We start from the raw sequence: 21,924 nt of genomic DNA, 5'->3' as shown, positions 1-21,924 counted from the left end.
GTTACAGACAAACAAAACAAAAAACAAACTCCGTGGTTTCAGTCCGCAAGCGAACTATACCGACCGAGGGACCGCCGCTTGTCGGCGAAGTTAGTTACAGACAGCGTCGTTAAATATGCCAGAAAATACATAAAATCGATCTTGATCACATTTGGTTGGTGAAGAATTTATATTATGAATTTCCAACTATGGTACAACCTTATGATATGTTTAGATAATTAATTTGTAGCAACTGCCCCAATAGCTCCGTCACCATAACACTCGAAGCATTCACCAATACTGAACAGTTATTTTCACAAATAAATAAACTTCAACAAAGTCAGTGGAATTTACCATTGGGCAGAATTCTCTTTGTTACTAGGGATATTGAAACTGAACGTAGTAAAGAGTTCTGTGCTCGGCGTGCAGATGAATTCAATATTTTAATACCCCAGAGATTTGAGTTTGTATACACTGCCTTACTTGTTTTAAACCTGAGCTAAAGCGGCAGGAGCGTGATGCTGATCACTCACCTCCATCTAGTTCCAAGGCCAAGAACAATGTAACTATACCTCCATTTTCTCATAAGTCTTCATGACAAGGTGCGGTGCTTAATTAATTACAAGGACATTATTGTAAGATTTGAGGCTTTCACGGCGGTGACTATGAAGAAAGCAGTCTTTTGGGATTTGGCACCGTGTATAAGTGGTGTTAACCGACGTTTCGGAGGAACGTATCGCCTCCATCTTCAGGGTAGAAGAAAATATAAGAATTCTGCAAGCGAAGAGACCGTGAGAACCGGTAAAAGCAGTCTGCTTTAACTTCAACACCAACATGCCCCTCTAGAAGAAATTTTAGAGACCCGTAGGTCCAACTGTCCAACCACCCACCTTTTCGTTATATCAGACACCGCACCATCAGCTCCGGGTTTGGAAGTACCTGTTCAGAATCTCGGGGTGTGTACTGGTTACCCTTAGTGAGACTTTGGTGCGTTATGCCAACTTTTACATCTTTAGTAGAGCCTCCCGCCATTCGGAAGTCATCACAAAACTCCATTCTCTTCATTCATATGGTGATCTTCCGGTTGTGACAACATGTAGTCTGGTGGGCCTGTAGCCACAAAATGAATCTTCATTGTCGCGAAAACCGCGAACATTTATCACATTTACCCCGCTCTTTTTCGGGTGCCACAAAAAATTTTTAGCTTATAAATAAAGGAACAAATAAATTATTCATAAACGGTGAAGCTAGCATCATCGTGACTATCAGTTTTTTGTGATGTGAATTAATAGAGCAAGTTCATGGTCAGGCTTATCCGTGATATGCCAGCTCAAGTCTCGATCGAAGTCCGTTTTTCTCATCAATCCATGAGAATTACGAGTAACATCTTAAAGTAAGCCACAAGCCTCTTCCTCTCTTTGTGCAATTTTCAGTTTGTCGTCACAATAATCATCATTCCATGCAACTTGTTCCGACATTGTTAAGTAATGTAAGAATAAAAAGATGCACTGAGCGCACATATAAAATTTCTAAATAGGCTTCCTTCTGTCAGAGGATCTTCTTATAGTCAACTTAACAACCATCTTCATTTGGAATTACAAATGAATTATACCGTGACTAGCTTAATTTCGTATTAGATGTTTAAATTATATATATATATTTAAATTATGGTTGTCTGTTTTGTTTGAGATCTTCTGCCTTAACGTTCTGAGGGTATTTATGAGAGATGGATTTTGTGTTCCACTGCTCTACTCGTGATACAATTATTTCACAGATATGGAAAATCTAAACAAGAATTAATTGGCGTTTTCTTGAACTTCAGCGCAAAATGACTGAATTATGCAAGAAATATGTGCATCAACTGAGGTTGGAGAGGAATTTAAAGATGAAGTATACTGTGATATGACAGCTGAAAGCCGGAAGAGAGGAAGAGAAGAAGACATCCGTTGCTAAGTAACGGCGCAGTAATCACGTGACGAGAGATAACAGAAGGCAATTGCTAGGCCATGGTTTGTTGAACACGTCTCCTTGGCAAAGGATATGTACACGAAAAATAGAGAAACTGGTGAAGACTAAACTGAAGCCCGTACGGAGCCTAGACAGTCTTCCTTTGGCGGAAGCATGAGAGAGGGAGAAGTCACCATTGCTGGAAGAGTTGAGTAGCAACACCTAGTTGAGTCGTGAGGCAATCACTGGCCAGGAAGGACGTGAACAGAGCGATTGGGAATCGTTGTTAAGCAACGACTGGAGAAGACACAGCAGACTGACAAGACTTGGAGCATGCCATAGTGAATTGCAAATACTCTGAATTGGTGCCAGCGCTGTAGTTACTTGTAATTACGGTTTGTAGTAGTTCAATGAATCCAAACGCCTTGCCTAGTCACTAACATACGTGACAATACGTACACTCGTGTTCATAAGCTTCTGTCATATGAAACTGAAAGAGATTCTGCTCCTATAACAGTTTGTAAACTCTATTATAAATATGAGTGTAGCATTTTGAAATATGAGCGTCAGCGTAAGGCTGACACCTCATTGCGATATGTGAGCCGATTGTCTAAAATATGTGGGAGCATCGAAGTCTTAAAACCCTAAGGGCCTACACAGCCTTTTACAGGGACAGCTTTACTTCTTTTTAATGGCTGCTTTTCTGATAATTATACATAAATAGGTCTATGTTTGTTGGAATAGAAACAGATGTTCCTAATGTTAACATTGTTATCATTATGCTTTAACACTACAAACTCTAGTTTAAAGTTTTGAATTCGGAACACCTACCTGTTTCCTTATCAGTATAGATAAAGTTGTCCCTGTGCTTAACTAATTAAGTACTACGCCATGAAGGCGTATAGGGGAGTAGATGTATAGATCCACGTATACTTAAGCAAAATAAATCACGTGTTTAATTCTTCTGTGAATTTTATCATAACGAAGTAAATGACAATTTTAAAGGAAAATAAAATATTCGAGGTACCTACTTCACATGTACGAGGAAGTAAGCAAAAGAATTTCTCACTTTACCCTCTGACATTTCGAAGATATTTGTAGACTGATCGGCTGATTCCTGCTACTTAACTCACAACAATAAACCTATGGCGAGGAGCATCACAGAAATATAACAGCTACTGTTGTCACCGAGTATTCTAAATTTAACTTAAGAATGAGAGAGCGAGAGAGAGGAGCTGTTACAAAATTTTGGCTTCTCACCAGTTCTTGGTGAGTAGGGTCAGCTTTTTTTTTTAACAGTGGACATTTTGTTGGACAGGTAGCTTCGACCTCGCTCCTAAAAGTCACCGATGAGGGGGAACTTTCCTTGCGCAATGAAAGAGGACATGGCGTATATTATGTTGACTGTCTGTGTCCTACCGAATGTTTCTGATAATTACAAATTTTTCCAATACGAAGTCTTTTTAAGGATATAGTGAATTTATGATACTGCTTTACACTGTACTCCCAGGGATCAGTAATTTTACTCACTACTTATTTAGAATTAAACATATATTCATTATCGAATCTCCGCGACTGTAGACGTGGTAAAGATAAGGACATGCAGGACGAAGCGTGCCAAGAAGGACCCTGTTATGACCTTCACAGCAAGGACTGCTATGATTTTATCAGCTAAGGAAATTCCCCGAAAAACTTAATAATTACGGCTAACAGCAAGCTTACAGATACCACTGTTTTGTTCGTTTCAGGTTGAACTATACTTCAAGTTAGTCTTCTGGATCAAGACTGCCACAGAAGTATTGTAGCAGTGAAGAAGGTCCAGAGTTGACTGAGGGAAGACACATTCCCACAACGAACTGCCCTCATAAAATCAGAAATATCTGCGTCACTCAGACATTCGTCTTTTGTTTCTGTATGCATGTGCGTGTTTGTGTGTCTGCTATACAAACAAAAATCTCTCAACAAGCTGTGACCATCATACCAAAGGTCTTCTTCCTTCCTACAAATTTTAGTAAAGAGCACAGACCAAATTCCAACACGTTCGCGTGAAACGTAATCAAAACAAACGTCCAAGATGCATATAGAAGTTCAAGTGGCTCTCAATTTCGTCATCTCATACTTGTACAACAAACTTCCAAGACGAAGGGTAAACATCTTCGGCGAAGAACTAGAGAAAGCACTGAAGGACAAATTCAGGGGTCACTGGTACCCCGAGAAACCCTTTAAAGGATCAGCATTCCGGTGTCTGAAGACCGGTGACCCGGTGGATCCCGTGCTAGACCGCGCAGCCCGTGAGAGTGGCGTTCCTATCCAAGATGTGCTGGAGAACTTGCCTCAGGAGTTGGCTGTGTGGGTGGATCCAGGTGAGGTGAGCTATCGCATTGGCGAGAAAGGCGCTGTCAAGGTCTTATTCAGCGAACTGGCAGACCCACATGATGACTCCTCTGCGGACCGAGAGGTTACCAAAACCTTCAACCCAGAGGCACAGTGCTTCAGACCGATTGAGGCTGTGGGCTCATCGTTAGGAGGTCTCAGTCTATCACCCAACAAGTCTTCATCTCCATACTCCGGTATGTCAGCGGGTCCAGTCAGGGTCCAGGCAGTGTCTGTAGTGCCAGTGTCAGCCGGTGAAGGTCAGGGAGTCGTAGTGACTTCCGGCTCTGGAACAACCACAGTTACCTCTTCAGCGTCCTCGCCTACCCCACTGACGGCTCCCTACAAGGGATCCCCAAGCCCGGTGACGTCTTTCATCCCCCGGTCTACTGCACCGCTCACCTTCACTACGGCTACGTTCGCACAGACCAAGTTCGGCAGTACCAAGCTTAAGACCAGCAGCAAGCGAGCAAACAGGTAAGCACGCCTGAAACTATATTTAGGTTCTTGGAACTTAGAATGTAAGGAGTCTATACAGGGCACGTTCACGGAAAACCGTCGCAAGAAAGTTAGCAAAGTATGTATAAGTTAGATTCTGTGGGATTGTAGGAGGTACGATGGGACAATGGTGGCACTGAACCAGCAGGCAGTTATAAATTTTTATCTGGAAATAGGAATGAGAATCATAAATTATGGGCAGGATTTTTCATACATAGTAAAATCATATCAGCAGTTAAAGAGGGTAAAATCTGTTAGTGATAGCATGACGTATGTACTATTAAGACGAAGCATGTGCAGTATTGTACTTGATGTGCATTCCCCAAAAGATTATGAAGTTGATGATACAAAGGGTAGCTTCTATGAGGAACCAGAGCGTGTATCTGAATAATTCTTCATTGAACACAAGAAAATTTTAATAGGATATTTAAATGCCAAATTAGATAGAAAAGATATTTTCAAACCGACAACTGGGAACGAAAGCTAATATTAATGGGGTTGGAGAATTGTCTCCGAACGACTGATACTTATTAAGAAATTGTTTATAGCCTCTTGTTAAGTCAGTAAAAAAAAAAAAAGTAAAGTAAAGCTATCCTTGTAACAGGCCGTGAAGGCCCATAGGGTTGTAAGACGTTGAGGGTCCCACATTATCTAGACAATCGGCTCAAAGATGGCGCACTATGACCCCAGGGTCATAGTGCGGCTGGAAGGATTAGGTAAAATGAAAAAAAAATCAAATTACCTCATCGGGACTTGAACCCGCGACCTTCCGGCTTGTAGCATAGTGCCTCAACCAACTATGCTACCGAGTGCCCCCCCTCTTGTTAAGTCAGAGATGCTAATATTCTAATACCGTACCTGAGAACACAAATTTTCCATAAGGCGGTCTTAGAAAGATACCTAGAGCATGCGGGGAATGGAGCTTCGTAAAAAAAACGAAACTGAAGGAAAACCGTGTGCCGAAATGAAATTTTGTGTCTTGTCACGTTCTGGAATTAATAAGACATTAAACTGACACGCAATTATCCTTTGAAAATACGTACATAGCAGCGCGTGACAATCTGGATGGTGACTTTCGAANATTCCCCCCCCCCACACACACACACACACACACAATCATTTTCACATAGAAACAGAGACTTAAGTTCCAGGCGATGTCGGAAGAATAGAAGTTCAGTATGGAGCTCAAGTTAAAATTCTTATAGGCTGTTTAATTTTGTTGAACATGAAGTGCAATTAACCCCAAAACAAATAGCACTTAGGAGCTGTGATAGCGTAGTCAGTATATTGACGAGCTAGAGGTTGGACGACCGAGGGGATCGGAGTTCGAGTCCCGGTAGGGTCAAGAATTTTCTCTTTCCCACGTCGTGCAGACCGGTTCTGGGGTCCACCCAACCTCTTATCCAGTGGGTACCGGGGGTAAAGCAGACAGGGCGTGAAGCTGACCACTCACCTCCAGGTGGTGCCGAAGTCAAGAAAATATGGCTCTATACGAGCCACTCGTACATCCACTCCCCCATAATTGGTTAAGCACAGGGACAACTTTACATTTTTACATTTTACTAGTTGCACTTAACCGCAATTCGACAGATGACATGTTACTAGCCAGTGAGAACCCGTTATTGAAATATAATTATGCATTGCATACAAGCCACAAAAAGGGCAGTTCTCATTATGTGTCGATAAAATTAGTTGTGTTCGCACTGAAGAAAAGAAAACTTAATTCTAGACACTTCAGAAGGATATCCGTTATCCAGTACATACGAATCGTTTGCCCCTCCTTTCATGCTTCCCTTCCTTGCATCACGCTGACGCATACGAGTATATTCCGCCCTATAACGCCTGAAGTGCGTTGTAAAGGAAATTTTATCTAAAGCGCTCCAAAGAGGAACCCCCGAACTCTACCGGAATATACGGACAATCTCCAAAATGTCGCACCGGCGCGTGTTATTCACACACCGGGCAAGGTCTAAAGAAAATGTTCCCATAAAGACAATACTCAGTTTTCACATACGGTACTCACTCTCCTCCCTCTCATGTTCCCGTCGTGTTTCTTTATCACCCTCCCTTCCTTCCGATTTTTATCACAATTTTCCTTTCTTTTTCCATGTTATTTCAGCAGCCGTAATTCATATTCTAGCATACTAACAAAATATTACTCATTAAAACATTCAAAATACAAGCAACTCCTACTTACATTACGCACTCCCTGTGCTGCCTGTCCCTGACTATCGAGGAAGTGTTACTTTAAGCGGTAAATTTGTGGTCTCTCACGTGCCTTGCCTCTTGTTTACAGAATGTCCCCTACAGAGTTCTCCAACTACATCAAACAACGTGCGATCCAGCAGCAGATTCACCACCACCATCACCACCATCACCACCAAGCAGCGCCACCGTCCCCCACCGGGCGCTCGTTGTCACCTAACACAGCAGCAGCAGCTGCAGCTGCGGGACAGCCGCCCTCAGACCCGACACGTTACTTCTTCCAACCCGCTGGCCCGTACCATCCACAGTTCGCGCACCGCAATCTCTTCGAGGCGGCCGCAGCCGCTGCTTACATGCCAGAACTGTACCCTGGCGCAGCAGCCAAGTTTCCTGGAGCCACAGCGTCGTCCTATCTAGACCCTGCCTCTATTGGTCACCAGTTCTACAATGGAGCTGCGACCAACGCCAACAACCCTGGTAGCGCCCAGGTCAGTAACAGTACCACGTCTTCGACAGCTCCGCAAGACAACGGAAAGCAACTTCTGGATGGCCTCAACAACTTCGGCTTGGGCTCCGTGACTCCTTATCCGCCCAGTCCCTACCAACATCTCCTTGTGGCAAACTAACCTCTCAGAAGGACTGTTTTTTTCAATCCTTCCCTAGAAAGTCAATTCTGCAAATGACTCCAAACTACTACGGCATTAACCCTTTGAAGCATAAAGTTCGCCTAAGTAATTTTTAAAAATTCAGTTCCTATCACTCACAAAACACACCTCGTCTCGCATTGTGGTCTTCTGAGTTTTGACACAGTGCAGATCTAGTGTCGTAGGTGGTCGTCTGCAAATGACGGAAGAATGTTACTCCGAAAACTTGATACCCACCTAAACGTCTGTACAGTACCGCAACCCAAAAGACCACAATCCGAACACACGACAGTGAACACCTCAAATCTTTCACGGTGTCACCATTACAAAGATCAATTTTTTAGTGCTCTTTAATGAAATAATTTCTGTTTATTCTGAAAATCATATGCAATCCACAGATACATTCAGTAGCAAAATTAAAGAGATCTTAGTGTTAAAGTAGGTGGTACACTTAGTTACCTATGGGGTTTAAAGGGTTAACAACATACCCTCTGCAAACTATATCAAAACTACGTCCCCTAGCCTTCAAGTCTGCTGCATTTATATTCACATTTTATCCTCGTGTGTGCCTGCGGATGTTTATTCTTACATCTAGAAATCGAGTATAAAGAGAATCTCGCAAGTGAAACCCCAAAACTTGTCAAACAAGAATTCAGCAGATTCGCTTCAAAAGCGATAATTTCAGGTTGGAAGTAACTCAATGCAAATCCAGACGGCGACCAGCTCCGTAATATGCTCCACATTTAACACTAAATCTCGACACAGTGACTATAGATACTGCTGTATATACGAAAACACTGGGATATCCTCAGTCGCGAGGCCCGCAGTGGTGTAACAGGGCGGCGAAGAGAAACAGCAATGCAATTGACGACAGTTCAGATTCAGCAAGAATAGGATCGGTTACCTTAGCAATCAGACATCCACACAGAGGGTGTAGATTTGTAGCTGGTATTTGCATAGGCCTATATGCGTACTTGTTATTTCCCTTATATATTATGTTACTGCACATGAATTCTTGAATATATGTACTCCAAACAGAAAAGACTCGTCCATTAATGATCAATCTTAGGATAGAGCAACAACAAAAAATTTATATCCGAAAACGTTGTCCACAGACCTGCAACTAGTTGCAAGTACATCCATAATATTTTTAAATTATATTTATTGGTGTGCCTAAATTTAATATGCAAGGAGTAGTAAAGAATTGGGGTTACATTTCTAACAAGGCACTTGACTGAGAATAGATTAAGACGGTTACTTTTATGGTTACTTCAGTGATTGAATTCTGTTTAATAAATTGCATAAACTACAGTATGTATAGCATCTCTTTTGTTAGCAATTTTTGTGTCATGTGTGCCTATAATTTTGTAAGAACATATTTTAAACATATTTTAAAAGGTTGCAAAGGTTTTAATACCGTTTATGTTTTATATTAATTTTAATTTTTCCAAAAAATAAACAAAAGAATATCGTAAAAGTTTCTACAGTGAAGAGTTTCTAATACACTAAATATCCCTGGTTCCAGTAAAATAACCAGACAAACCGCTCAATAATTTATTCTGGTTATGTCAACAGGAAGTCTTAACACTTAATGGAGGTCCCACCTACTGCCGTGTGTTACCCTCCTTTTAGCTAGTGGGGGAATATGGTATTATTGTCCTACGCAAATACCAGTAAAAATCCATAGAGAGTGTTTTAATAATATTTATAGTTGCTTGTCTTTTCATAGCAATTCAGTGCAAGAAAAGGGCAACAGGCAAAGTTGACATAATTCCTACAGCATAAAGCAAATGTATAAAAATCCATTTATTTTTTCACTGGAGTAGATATAAAATAGCGCTGTAAGTATGTGCGATAATATAAAAATGAATACGTATACATGTGTAAATAATACAAGAAATACACTAATCACTACGTCTAGTCTCCAACTGCACAAAGGCCTCGCCAAATGTAGGAAAGTAGGGTACACGTCGTGGCACGTGTAGCTAGTTCGAGATAACGAAATGAAAGTCGTCGTTCTTGTTGTTTCATATTCGATAGTACAAGGAAAGAGAGAAGTTTCTAAACCCATAAATAGCTAGCGAGGCGGAAAGTACTTATGCGTCTATTTCTTCTCAGTACTATATTCATAGGCCTACAACAGCAGACACTACTGATATGACATGAAATTCAATGCTTTCTCATTGTACAGTCGCAATAATGGACCGAAAGACACACTAGTTACTAAAAATTCCCGATATTTTTAGCCCCCCTCAATAACTTGAAGAATATAAAAATTACATTGCATAAATTACATAAAATCCTTGTACGTTATAAGGCTCAAGTAGATCTTCAAATATACCTACCCTGAAAAAAAAAATATATAAAATTCCCTGCACAGTTCAAATTTTTTTTCCCCCACTCTGGAGTTTAAGTAGGTACAATTAATCCCAAAGAGAATGTACTAAATTTGTATTTCCTGTCCCCCAAACTGGCTGAGATTTATGAGTGCATATAATATTTCCAGGATTTGTTATACTCAAGGCATCTGAATTTTGTTCCTATGTTTTAAAATATGTGTTCAAAAATGGGAGGCTATGTTATGAATTAAGAAGGATACAATGCTGTAATATAATTCCCGCATATAAAAATACAAGAATATCTTTTTACTGTTTGAAACTCTGTATAATATAAAATTCAAGTCAGTATCAATGAATATATACTGTCCTGTAGATTTTATGATTACTTATATATGTTTACAATAAAAATATTTTAATTTAATAGTGTGATAGAACCATTTTTCATTATATTTTATATTTTGAATAATTTTGTAACTTTTTATAGAACCATTTCTTTTGTACTTTGATCATTATTCATACTAAATATGCTAGGTGGGCAAAAAAGAAGAGCCAGCCTGCAACTACAAAAATGTTGGACGTACCCAAGTTTCGGAAATCAGTCATAACCTTATTGTAAGAAGAAATCTTTATTTGAGAACTAGCTTCATGAATTCGGAAATCCTTTGTTCTATTCATAGCTATGTGGCATTAAATCGAATGGCACTTCTTTATTGTCATATGAGAAAAATTTTCCGCAGCGATCCTTCTGAATATGTGGAGTTAACAAGGGTCTTATATATTCAAAAAGTTTGAAGGAAAGAAAAGTTCCATAAATCTTGCGGCCAAGGGCCTGCATACTCCACAGTTTGCAGCTTAAATTGTTTCACTTTCCAGACAGTGCAGTGTTAAACTCTGAATATTATATTTCTCAAGCACACAGTAAGATCTGCTTGTTAGGCAATTAGACCATCCCTCCCTGAGTGCTCCTATGCAGTGCTGATTGTTCTGTTGTCACATATACTGAGAAGAACATTTACGCCAACTTTCTTCTCTGTGGCCATCTGTTCTGTGATTGTGGGTAGAAGTTATGTGGAATATTATTTTGAGCCTAATATAAGAAAAGTCTGTTTGCTTTCAATTTTGTGGAGAAGTAGTTTTTAGAAATATCATGCAAACTTCAGACGCTCTTGGTATTCTTAAAACTGTGTATTTCTTTAGTAGTAAACTAATAACTTAACAGTAACAAGTAGCTTCGGAGAAAACTAGATAATGAGGAACTTCATAAAGTGTACTCTTCGCAAAATATAATTAGAATGATAAAGTCAAGGGGGGAGGACATGTAGTACGAATGGAGAAGAGGAATCCATACAGGCTTTTGATGGCAAAGCCAGAAGGAAAGAGACTAGTAGGAAGGCGGAGAAATATAGTATTAAAATTGATCTTAGATAAATATAATGGGGTGATATGCAAAGAATTTGTCAGGCTAAGGATAGGGACCACTGGCGGGGTCTTGTGAACACCGCAATGAACCTTAGGTTCCATAAAATACTGAGAAATTCTTGAGTAGGTGAGTGACTAGCGGCTTCTTAAGAACTCGACTTAGTACGTAACTGTAATACGTACCACTGCCTGGCCACTGGAAGGTGAAACATAAGTAGTGCGCAATATAGGTGCACATAATTATGCATCAAAAACTAGACATATTTGGGAGGAACATGGCAAGTCTATTGTTAAAATTATATTTGACAAAAGTATGCAGAGAACATTTTCATTGTATATGTGTTTTATATGCCAATGTGCGGTAAATACATGCATATTATTTGTGTAAATGAGACAAATGCATGTATTTGTATGTGTGTGTGAGTAGTCCATACTGTAAATAATCCTATTATGATAATATTAATTGGTAATTAGTTTATATTTTTATCAATATTTTATGAGCTAAAACAAGTCACAGGTTTGTTTACAGCCTCCTCAGATCAGTATTTGTATCGCATAATATAACCGAATATGTACAGGAAAACTTTTTTCAAAGCTTTAACCTTTAAATTCAAAAGAGAAAACACAATGTTGCATGAAATGACTGCATGGCAGAAGTGCATACCATGCAGCCAGTACTATGTATTCACTCTTTAAAATAAAATTTACAACTGTGTTTATGTAATATTGCAATGAAACCAGTAAATGTCACCAAAATTCGCATAGAAACTGCGATATTCAGTTATAACATGCGGCAGCCATTGTAGTTCTACAGTAAAACAAAACCACGTGTAACTTCCGTGACCCGTACGTAATAGATAATTTCCAGTAATATTTGGAACTTGTATAAATATTATTAGGTCTTTCTGTACAGAACTCCTAGTTAGTCCATAGATTTTTCATACAGTGTTTTGATTTTGTTCCTTTATTTTTTCACTGATTATTATTGAATAGATTAATATTGCTATAGTTATTGTTTTTTACCAAAATATATTTTTGTTTAAAAAGATATTGTTACGTTTGATGTAATATTTCTTAAAACTTTATGGGATGTGGTTTACCTTAAATAATTGCAAGTTTAACACAAAGGAAATGGTAAAAGGTACCTGATGTTTAGTCATCTCTTGAAAGATGGCAAGTTGATTGTTGGTTATTGTTACATAATAATGTTAGGTAAGTGGTTGGAAGTAAGGCAAGGATTGGTAGGACAGAGTTTGACTATGGTCTGTTAATCATTTGTAGGTTCTTCTTTAGTTGAAGGTACAAAATACATTATGGCCGATCATGTCTTAGGAGGATTGAAAATGTCGCTATACCTCGACGCTTGGGGTGGTCCTGATACAGTCAATTACAAATTTACAATTCCTGGATTGTATGTTTGCCTGTCGGGCGAAAATACATCTACAGCTCCTAAACGACAGATCTAGAACAGCGGTTTTTAAACTTCCTGAACTGTGGAAATCTCAAAAGACTCTCACTTAGGGGGCCCACCTTCTTGTCCCACAGACGCTCATTACAAGAAACTTAATGCAGTTGATGATGCCCAATATGACAAAAGACGTTTCTGATACCAGTTAAGTTAATTCATGAACATGGATCATTTTGTCGTGCACCTAATGATGCTTTCCTTAAATATTTTTTTAATAAAATATGTCTTCATTTAATCAACTCCGTAATTTTCGTCTCGGAATAACTTTTAGTTTCCCACTTACCAAAAGTTAAGGACCGTTTCTCTAGATAGACTATCAATGAAGACGTTTTATAATGGTTCTTTTACAGTTTTTAAAAGTTATCTTCACCTCTGTTAATCAGATTGTAATATAAAGATTCATCATCGTTGCAAAAATGTTCTCGTTATGTGAAGAGAGTTGGTGACGGCGAATGGAACCGTGTTGGCAGTGCAGTGAAGATGATAACTTTTATCTTTTTTACCTAACGTGATTTTTCAGTGTAAATATTAAATTTAAAATATTAATTAGTATACAGTTATATATTTCTAGTATAGGTTTTCACGATTTCCTACAAGAGATTGAACACGCGAAAAGTTATATGAGCCCCTTTCTCAACAATGGCACCGCTCGGATGATTTCATGGTTGTGTGAATTTCTGGCCAATCAGAAGTTTTGGTCTTCATGTGAATGATGTGTATCCGTGGGATGTTCAGATGTACATAATGATAAACAGAATATCGGTTCGGTTCCACATTGAAGAGATAGACGAGGAAAGGAGTTTGAAAGACAACTGAATTTTCCGCGACTTTTTAATACAATATATTGGCAAACATAGTGCATGTAATTTTTCTACGGCAGTTTGTGCAATAAGTGGACCCTACTACCCTCGAACCACCTTCTCCCTCCAGATAATAAACGTGTAATTGTGTCGCAGGTAGTTCATACAGTTATGAAAGTTTAAAAGAACAAAAACCAATCGACATATTTTTTCATGAATTTATGGTTCATAAACCTACATTAGTACATAATGAATATGATATAACAATTCTGTTTACAGATATTAATGTCAATAGCCTTTCAGCACTTTGCATACCATACCACAGGCGAATATAATTTATCAGTTTATTGTCACGTTTATTTCTGTACCTCCCTCCAGAAAACGGGTGTATTTCTTCCGCGGTAAGGTGGAGAATTGCTATGCAAACCACCCCGCAAATAACGCTTAATTTTGCGACAGAGACTTGTCGCTAATTATTATTGTAAAGTTGCAGTTTAGAAAACTAAGCTTCAACACTGATTTTTACACCGTTGATCACGGTATGCGACGCTACATTAAGTACATGATAGAGAATGAACTACATGTTATTTTTAGACTTGCTTATAAACAATACAGTTATCAGTGACTAGTTCTTATTGCCCTCATTTTCTGTGTATGCTTCTATACGTCACTGTGAGGAGTTGTGTGAAGTGGCCAAGCGTGATTAGACATTTACTTTTACTTCAGTCTTTCAAGCCATGATGGATGAATTTCAGTACCTCAGAATGCTGAACTACTTAATTCCCTCATAGACTCTGAACACTTCGAAATTACCAAGCTATATATGAACACATGATAGTGAAGAAAACTAAATTCAGTAGCCTATGCTCTATGTTTGTTTTGAGATTGGCGGTCTGTATTTCTATTGATTGGGCTGACACATATGTCACCACAACAGTAACACTGTGAATAACCCAAAGAATAGCACTGCTTCTGGCGCACTGCTTCGCCACACTGCGCAGACTCCTCTCGTGCGTATCTTATCTGTGACAACTCCTGATTAGCTTCACAATCAGATCTGTTATTTAGATGGGTCTAGTAGCTGTTATCCTACTAACAGTAATATCTAGAATACTTCGATTCTTCATACTTAATCGTTCTTGTTGTTTAAATATTTTAAAGTGCATGTTTTAGATGCTATTTCTATTGAAGGACTGAAAAAACGGACTAATTTCATTGGAAAAGTAATTAAAAACCATTATTTCTTTTAATTGTTTATTTATATCTGCGAGCACTGTCTCTATAGTTATTTAATGCTATCCATAAAACAGGAAGAAGCCCAACTAGTGAATTAAATTAAGCATTTTAACAATTTTCCATTATGCATGCTCTTAAAATATTACAATTTGAGTTTACACATTCTAACTCGAATATAATGCACACAGAACTGAGCCCTGACAGACAATACAACTCTACTGGTTTTACTGAGGTGCAGAACTATTGAGGCCCTAAGGGTTTTTATAAAAAAGAAACTGAGGCGTTGTCACGTCAACAAACTGTGATAGATATCAGTGGAGTCTGAGGAACCTATTCTGAAAAATGCCAAGCTGGCTCGAAACTGTGTGCTAACCACACTCATTAGAACCAAATTCACACTTTCGGATTATTTTCTGCAAACTTCATAAAAGCACCCCATGTACCTTCAAATTATTTAATTTGAAATTAAACTATAGTTGTTGTAGCCCCATGTATGTAAACGTGGTGTTAACGTTATATATAATTCTGGAATAAAGGAAATATGTAAAAACAATAATTGCGATAATACAAGAAGTATATCCATATAAATAATGAAAGACGGTTCTTGTGACAAACCTTCTACATGTTTTTAATATGTTGACTATTTAAAAACTGTATTAATCAAGAATCATGTCAGATTGTAAAAGGAACCCATCCCCTCCCAGATGTTGGTTTTTTCTCTTCTCCACTGTAGTTCTAGATACCACCACGAGGCAACGTAGGTGAGGAACTGGCCTATAATAATGTATGTCCGTTCAGTACCTATCTATTATACTATAATACGTGTTTCGATGGTCGTCATGGTGACCAGATATTCAGAACATAATATGATATACACTAATATGTAGTGAGGCCGACAGGATCATAGTGAGAACGGAATTTTCCATCCCGTTATGATTATAATATACATGTGTATAATAGTCTATAATTTTTCATATTGTTGTACGAATTTTTAAGTTTATATTAAAATGTTTTGTGCATTCATAAAAAAGTAATGACTGGTTTTCATGAATCTTCTTTACCTTCCCACTTCCATCCTAACTTCCATCATAAATGCATAAGTAACTGAACAGCTTTGTACAGTATCTGTTCCTGTACGAGTCAAAAGCATAAACAGTCAAGGCGATGCTTCGGAAACGGATTATATCATGTTAAAATAGTCCATATACCTATCAGTGCCCTGTATGAACAATGAAATTTATCATAGTTTTGTAACACACGTTCATGATGGCACTAGGAGAAAAGTTCGTACAGAATTTGATGAAGACTTCTCTTGTAAAATAGTCAGTCTAAATAACGCACACAAAGAAGTGAGATCGTTACGCCTACTTTCATTTCTTCAAAAGAAGGAGAGTTAACTAACAAAAAAAAATCACCTTCTTTCCTTGATATAACATGGACCATACAGAAAACGACGCGTACAGAAATTCTTCTATTATTGCGTGTGTATTTGTTGCCGCGGTAAAGATTTTATCGAGCCGTTGCCTGACAAACGATAAGGATACACATATAAACACACGCACTGATGGTAGGGATTTATGAAGGACGCCGTCGCGAGGTTTTGGAAGGAACCAGTCGTGGTCTAATTCAGGTACCGCCCCTTGCATTTGCGTGGGGGAAGTGAGAGAAACCAAGAAAACAGCCAAGATAGCCAAAATTCCAAATGAGAAGCTTCAGCATTCCCATTATAACAACTTACTAGGTTTTGTGGTCAGGCAAGATACCGTCCAACACACAATTCGGCTCTTTTCGCTCTTAAAAGCCAGTGCCGGGCATGGACTGCTTCTGAGTTCTTGAAATAACTATAGTAAGCATGGCCAAATTCTTCTTCGTCTGTATTCTAAATATTATTCCTTTTTACTGCATGTAATTATAATATTTTCGGATTCTAAATGGAAAATGGAGAATTGGGCCATAACAAAGATAGTGTGTCTTAATTGTGTGGCCACTGTAATCGGTTCAGTTCAGAAAATTATTTGATCTTACTTCAACCATGAAAAAAGAGTGATTATGCTTAACTCAATGGGTATATTGGCAAAACAAAAAAAAAAGCTTGGTTTTAGTTCGCAAGCGAACTATACCGACCGAGAGACCGTCACTTGTTGGCGAAGTTAGTGCCAACTTTAGCGGATAGAGTCACGTGGTCAGCTAACGAATCTCCACGGCCGTTAAGTTCGGTTTTCTAGACCGGAGCCGCTATTTCCTTGAAATAGCTTCTCAATTACCCTCACGAGGCTGAGTAAACTCCGTTCAAGACCCACTACATCTAATAAAATTGGCAGCGCTAGGAATCGAACCCGGACCTCTGGATGTGTAGCCAGGAACTCTGACCACTAGTCCACAGAGGCGGTCCGGTATATTGGCAATAGAGGGAAATAAGGCGAACAATGGTAAGAATCCTGGTAAGAAATTCACGCAGTTGCTGAAGCTAATTAACTGAACAGCCTACAAGTCACATGGTTTTCTGCATGCTCCATTCCGGCTGAAACTGGGTAGAGTAAACCCGTCACGGACAGAAAATCAATTATTTTGGCGCAGAACCGTGGTATTTTGCTTTGAATTAAAAGGGCCGTTACATTTCCAAGACAAAACCTCGTATTTCTACGTCAGTCATGTAAGTATGAAAACCCCTAACTAAAAAAAATCTCAAGTATTAGAATCGACGATTCAACACAGATGATGCCAAAACCCATCAGTTGACATTTCCCAAGCCAGTTTCATTAACCTTCCATGTTCATAATCTACGAGTATTTCCCTAAGAACAATTTCAACAGTGCATATTTTCTTCTCATTTTTCACAGTTTCCAACTGGTCTCTTTCCGAGAAATTTCTTCACCAAAACTCGGTTGCAAATACTCGTACTGCCTCATCTGCTAGTGGTAAAAAAGTAAAGCTATCCCTGTACCAGGCCGTGAAGGCCCATAGAGTTGTGAGACGTTGAGAGTCTCACATTATCTAGACAATCGGCTCAAAGATGGCGGTAAGGTTGTCAGCCTTACGCGCCGGCCGCGCTTTACTCCCCAGGAAAATTATTTAATTAATCCCTGGTACTCATTTCTGTTAGAGGCAGAGTAAACCCCAGGGCCTAGTGCGGCTGGAAGGATTAGGTCAACTGAAGAAAATCCAATGACCTCATTGGGATATGTCTGCTAGTGGTGGTACATGTAATATTTACCTCCTCCAACTACTACTACTACTACTACTACTACTACTACTACTACTACTACTACTACTACTACCACCACCACTACTACTACTACTACTACCACTACTACTACCGCTACTACTACTACTACTACTACCACTACCGCTACCGCTACCACCACTACTACTACTACTACCACCACTACTACTACTACTACTACCACCACCACCACCACCACCACTACTACTACCACTACTACCACTACTACTACTACTACCACTACTACTACTACTACCGCTACCGCTACCACCACTACCCCTACCACTACCACTACTACCACTACCACTACCACTACTACTACTACTACTGCCACCACCACCGCCGCCACCACTACTAACTGTCCTATCAGTAATATTTTCGTAAGCTCTTTGTTTAAATCAATTCTGAAACCAAAATATCCTGATATAGTACTCTGCAAATTGCTGTGTTTGTAAGACTGTAGAACATTAAGAGTTCGTTCGTTTTAGATAGAATACTATATAGACTGCTGATAGTCAACCGACGTTTCTGGCAAAACATTTGCCTCCATCTTCGGAAGGATGGAGAAGGGGGCAACATGTTCCTCTGAAACATCAGTTGACTTTCGACGGGACTGCAAGGTGTTATATCTCAGATTATAGGATTCTTCATAACCGCCACTATGAGATCCTCAGATCCTGCACTACAGAAGATGCATATACAGTAGACCCGATATAAATGGTGTGGAATATTGTAATTCGGAGATGCAGGAACGTCTGAATTTGGATCTCAATCGTAGCACTAGTTCCAGTTACATGTTGACAGTCGGAGAGACATAACCACTTTTACATATTTAATTACAGACCTTACTACGAGGTTCTTCATGGCATATGCGAGAAAATATGGCACACAATTAATCATGGCCAGCAATATTCAATTGTGCCGTGCCCTAGTAACATAGTCTGCTAGGAAACATGGACGAGGCTGGGGTCACGCCGCAGCATGCCACTGAGATTCCTCTGGTGGGCTGGACCATAACAGCAGCTTTTCATTTTGTCTTTATTCCTTCTTCCGTTGTTCCTCTATCACTTCTCCCCTTCCTAGTTACATTCTGTCTTATTAATACGGCATTTCCTTCAGCACAAAAGTCTTCAGAAGCGAATGGTAGCTCAGATGATAAATAAATTGCCCACCTTTTATGGAGCACGAAGATTAACTACTGCCAATAGAAGAAAACACCACTGGCCCATGTACTGAGCCAGATGAATCCAATCGAAACTTTAATATTCTGCATATTTAAGATCAATTTTAATATAATCGCCCAATCTATATCAATGTTTCACAATTATTCACCCTCGCTTAGGTTTGCCGTCGAAAACTTTGTATACATTTGTCATCATTTTCACGAGTGACATATACCCCATACGTTTCATCATATAAATTACGCGATTTTCTTCAGCCTTCTCTCACTCCCGCCCTCTTATCTTCAAATATTTTCTTCAGCACTCTGTTCAAAAACACCAAAAACCTATATTTTCTTTCCTTAGTGTGATAGACCAGATTCCATAACAATAAAAAACAACACGATCTTCTTATGTCGAACAATTTTTTGAGAGGAGGAAATAAATGAGCTGACTTTCCTCTCTGCTGTAAAGAGTTTACTTCTCCGTTACTCCTAAGTTTTGTAAAATCAAAAACAAATAAAATCTTACTGACTTCCTTGTTGCCTCACATATCCACCTTGTAAGGTGTCATAACCTCGTACGGCAACTCCATCAAGCCGAACAGATCAGCTCAGCGCGACCGCCTCTAACGTGTACTCGGGAGGCACCAGGTTCGGACGGTTCGCCAGCTCCCATTTTCCTCAGCCTCTCTGGTGAGCACAGGAATAGTGCTTTAGAATTGTTCAATACCACTCCCTTTCCCCTTCTTTCCAGTTCCTTGTCTTCAAATAATTTACAAATTAATAATGGGCAAGCTATGGGATGTCAAAAAATTATCGTCCTAATCAGTTCTTATTTCATTTTTGCACACACACACAAAATAGTTATGGATTTAACAGTCTTTCTTTATACGATACTGAACACTGGTCTTACAGAACGTACTTACGCATAACTAGGCCAAACACCCTTAAGCTACCCTTAACGAGACCATCAAAGTAGAAGTTTATCGAAAGTCGCTTTTGGGTCTTGCCTTTCCTGCTTCGTATTCGGGAGGTCGCGTGACTTGGGGTTGTCATATTATTCCTAGATCCCTAGGCCTAAGTTTTGGGATTAGCGCCTTCAAATACTCCATAACCGCTTCTTCCCACGTCCATCTCACATTATAATTAAAATCATCCTATTTGATCCATTGTATATAGCTAATATGTTAAATCTGTGAAAACGAAAAAATGAACTAAGAAACAATTCTCGAAGAATAACATTTAGTTTTAATGTGATTATAAATGGAATATTTTAAGAAGATTACAAAGGTAAATCATGTGTCCAGTTTGGGAGGATGTTCAATATGCAGTTACGTACGAATATTTCCATATCCTTGAATTATTCAACAATATTTTTTATTCATAAAATTTCTTCCTGGAAGGGGACTCAATAGAATGACTTACGTGTCGACAGCTGTGCAGCGTGGTATTCTGGGTTTAAAATAGCAGGTCCTGATACTACAGCAGGTAGCAAACTTCATTTCAGTGTCCAGGTCAAGGGCACCAACGGCGGTGGTGATGGTGGCGCCGTCGTCGACGGATCGATGCCAGTCGAGTGCATGTGAACTGCAAGCCCGACACTATTGCAACGATCATTCACATGCTCCGGCATAAGAAATTCGGTGTTCCGTACAGTACGAGTAAAATTAGCAGGGTACGAGTAAAATTAGCATTTGTTTAACTCTTATAGCCTTCCAGTTCTTCTTTATATCATTTTGTTTGTACGTTCCTGGTAACAGATCTAAACTATGACTATTCCTCTGCAAAGCTTTCCCTATTCGTTTCCTGGCAACGAATTTTAACGCAGGGACTATAACTGTCACACTCCAGATATCGGTGCGTTACAGCACACATAAAGTCTTCAGGTCACATGTTAAGTCATCACTGGCCAACTTCTAATTCTTCTTCAACTACGAACTTCTCGTGACTATGTTCTACAGGCAAATGACTCTCAATTGCTTCGGTCAAAGTCAAAATCAAAGTCACATTGAGACTGACGGTCAGTCGGTTATTCAGTAAGTCTTGGTGTCAAGCCCCATCTTGGGCTCATGACCAGATATTTATTACCGTTTGACAACTACGTTCTTGATTTTGTGGGGCGCCCTCTCCGATAAGAGGACAGTTTCCCTATTGTTGCATGTTGGGAAGTGTTTACTGAGCCGTTGCCTGGCAATAATGTGATGAAATCTGTTACAATGTTATAATATATTGTGACATGACGTTGGAAAGCCGGAATAGTGGCAAAAGACGAGGCAGTCGTTGCTAAGAAACGGCGCGGGTGCGTCAAGACTCCCAGAGTCGTGAGACAGTAAAATATGGTCATGAATCCGCGGGACTCGGAACCGAGAATGGCTGTGCTGGCGAATGCCAGCAGCAATATACCCAACACGACAATCCTTCCCACAGCAGAGAGGGAGTGACCAGTAGTAGTCAGATCCTTCCTCTCGTCGAAGAGGAGGCCCCATTTCAAAACACTTAGCCCTGAAGAATAAAAATATGGTCATGGGTACCGACGGAACCAGCAGCAGTTCACTCGACCTCTAGCCCTGTGAGTCTTGAGTTACATTGTTAGCAGCCACTACCTAGCAACGATTATTGATGACCGAATAA

General features: G+C 39.5%; 1 protein-coding gene and 1 long non-coding RNA gene across 3 annotated transcripts in view; one reads left to right on the top strand and one right to left on the bottom strand.

The window, feature by feature from the left end:
• Nucleotides 1-15,942, top strand: part of LOC111861703 (protein Tob1) — a 110,144-nt gene extending 94,202 nt beyond the window's left edge. For both annotated transcript variants that reach the window (XM_023846482.1, XM_023846483.2), the window contains exons 2-3: nt 3,675-4,776; nt 7,094-15,942. In XM_023846482.1, coding sequence (XP_023702250.1) covers nt 4,001-4,776; nt 7,094-7,628 — 1,311 coding nt within the window. In that variant the 5' untranslated portion in view covers nt 3,675-4,000 and the 3' untranslated portion in view covers nt 7,629-15,942. The remainder of the gene's footprint in view (nt 1-3,674; nt 4,777-7,093) is intronic.
• Nucleotides 1-21,924, bottom strand: part of LOC111861704 — a 341,697-nt gene that overhangs the window by 287,410 nt on the left and 32,363 nt on the right. The gene's annotated exons all lie outside the window — the stretch shown is intronic.

Source organism: Cryptotermes secundus, unplaced genomic scaffold (genome assembly GCF_002891405.2).
Source record: "Cryptotermes secundus unplaced genomic scaffold, Csec_1.0 scaffold235, whole genome shotgun sequence".
NCBI lineage: Eukaryota > Metazoa > Arthropoda > Insecta > Blattodea > Kalotermitidae > Cryptotermes > Cryptotermes secundus.
The sequence above is the reverse complement of the archived record's forward strand: the minus strand, read 5'-3'. Positions and strand labels throughout refer to the sequence as shown.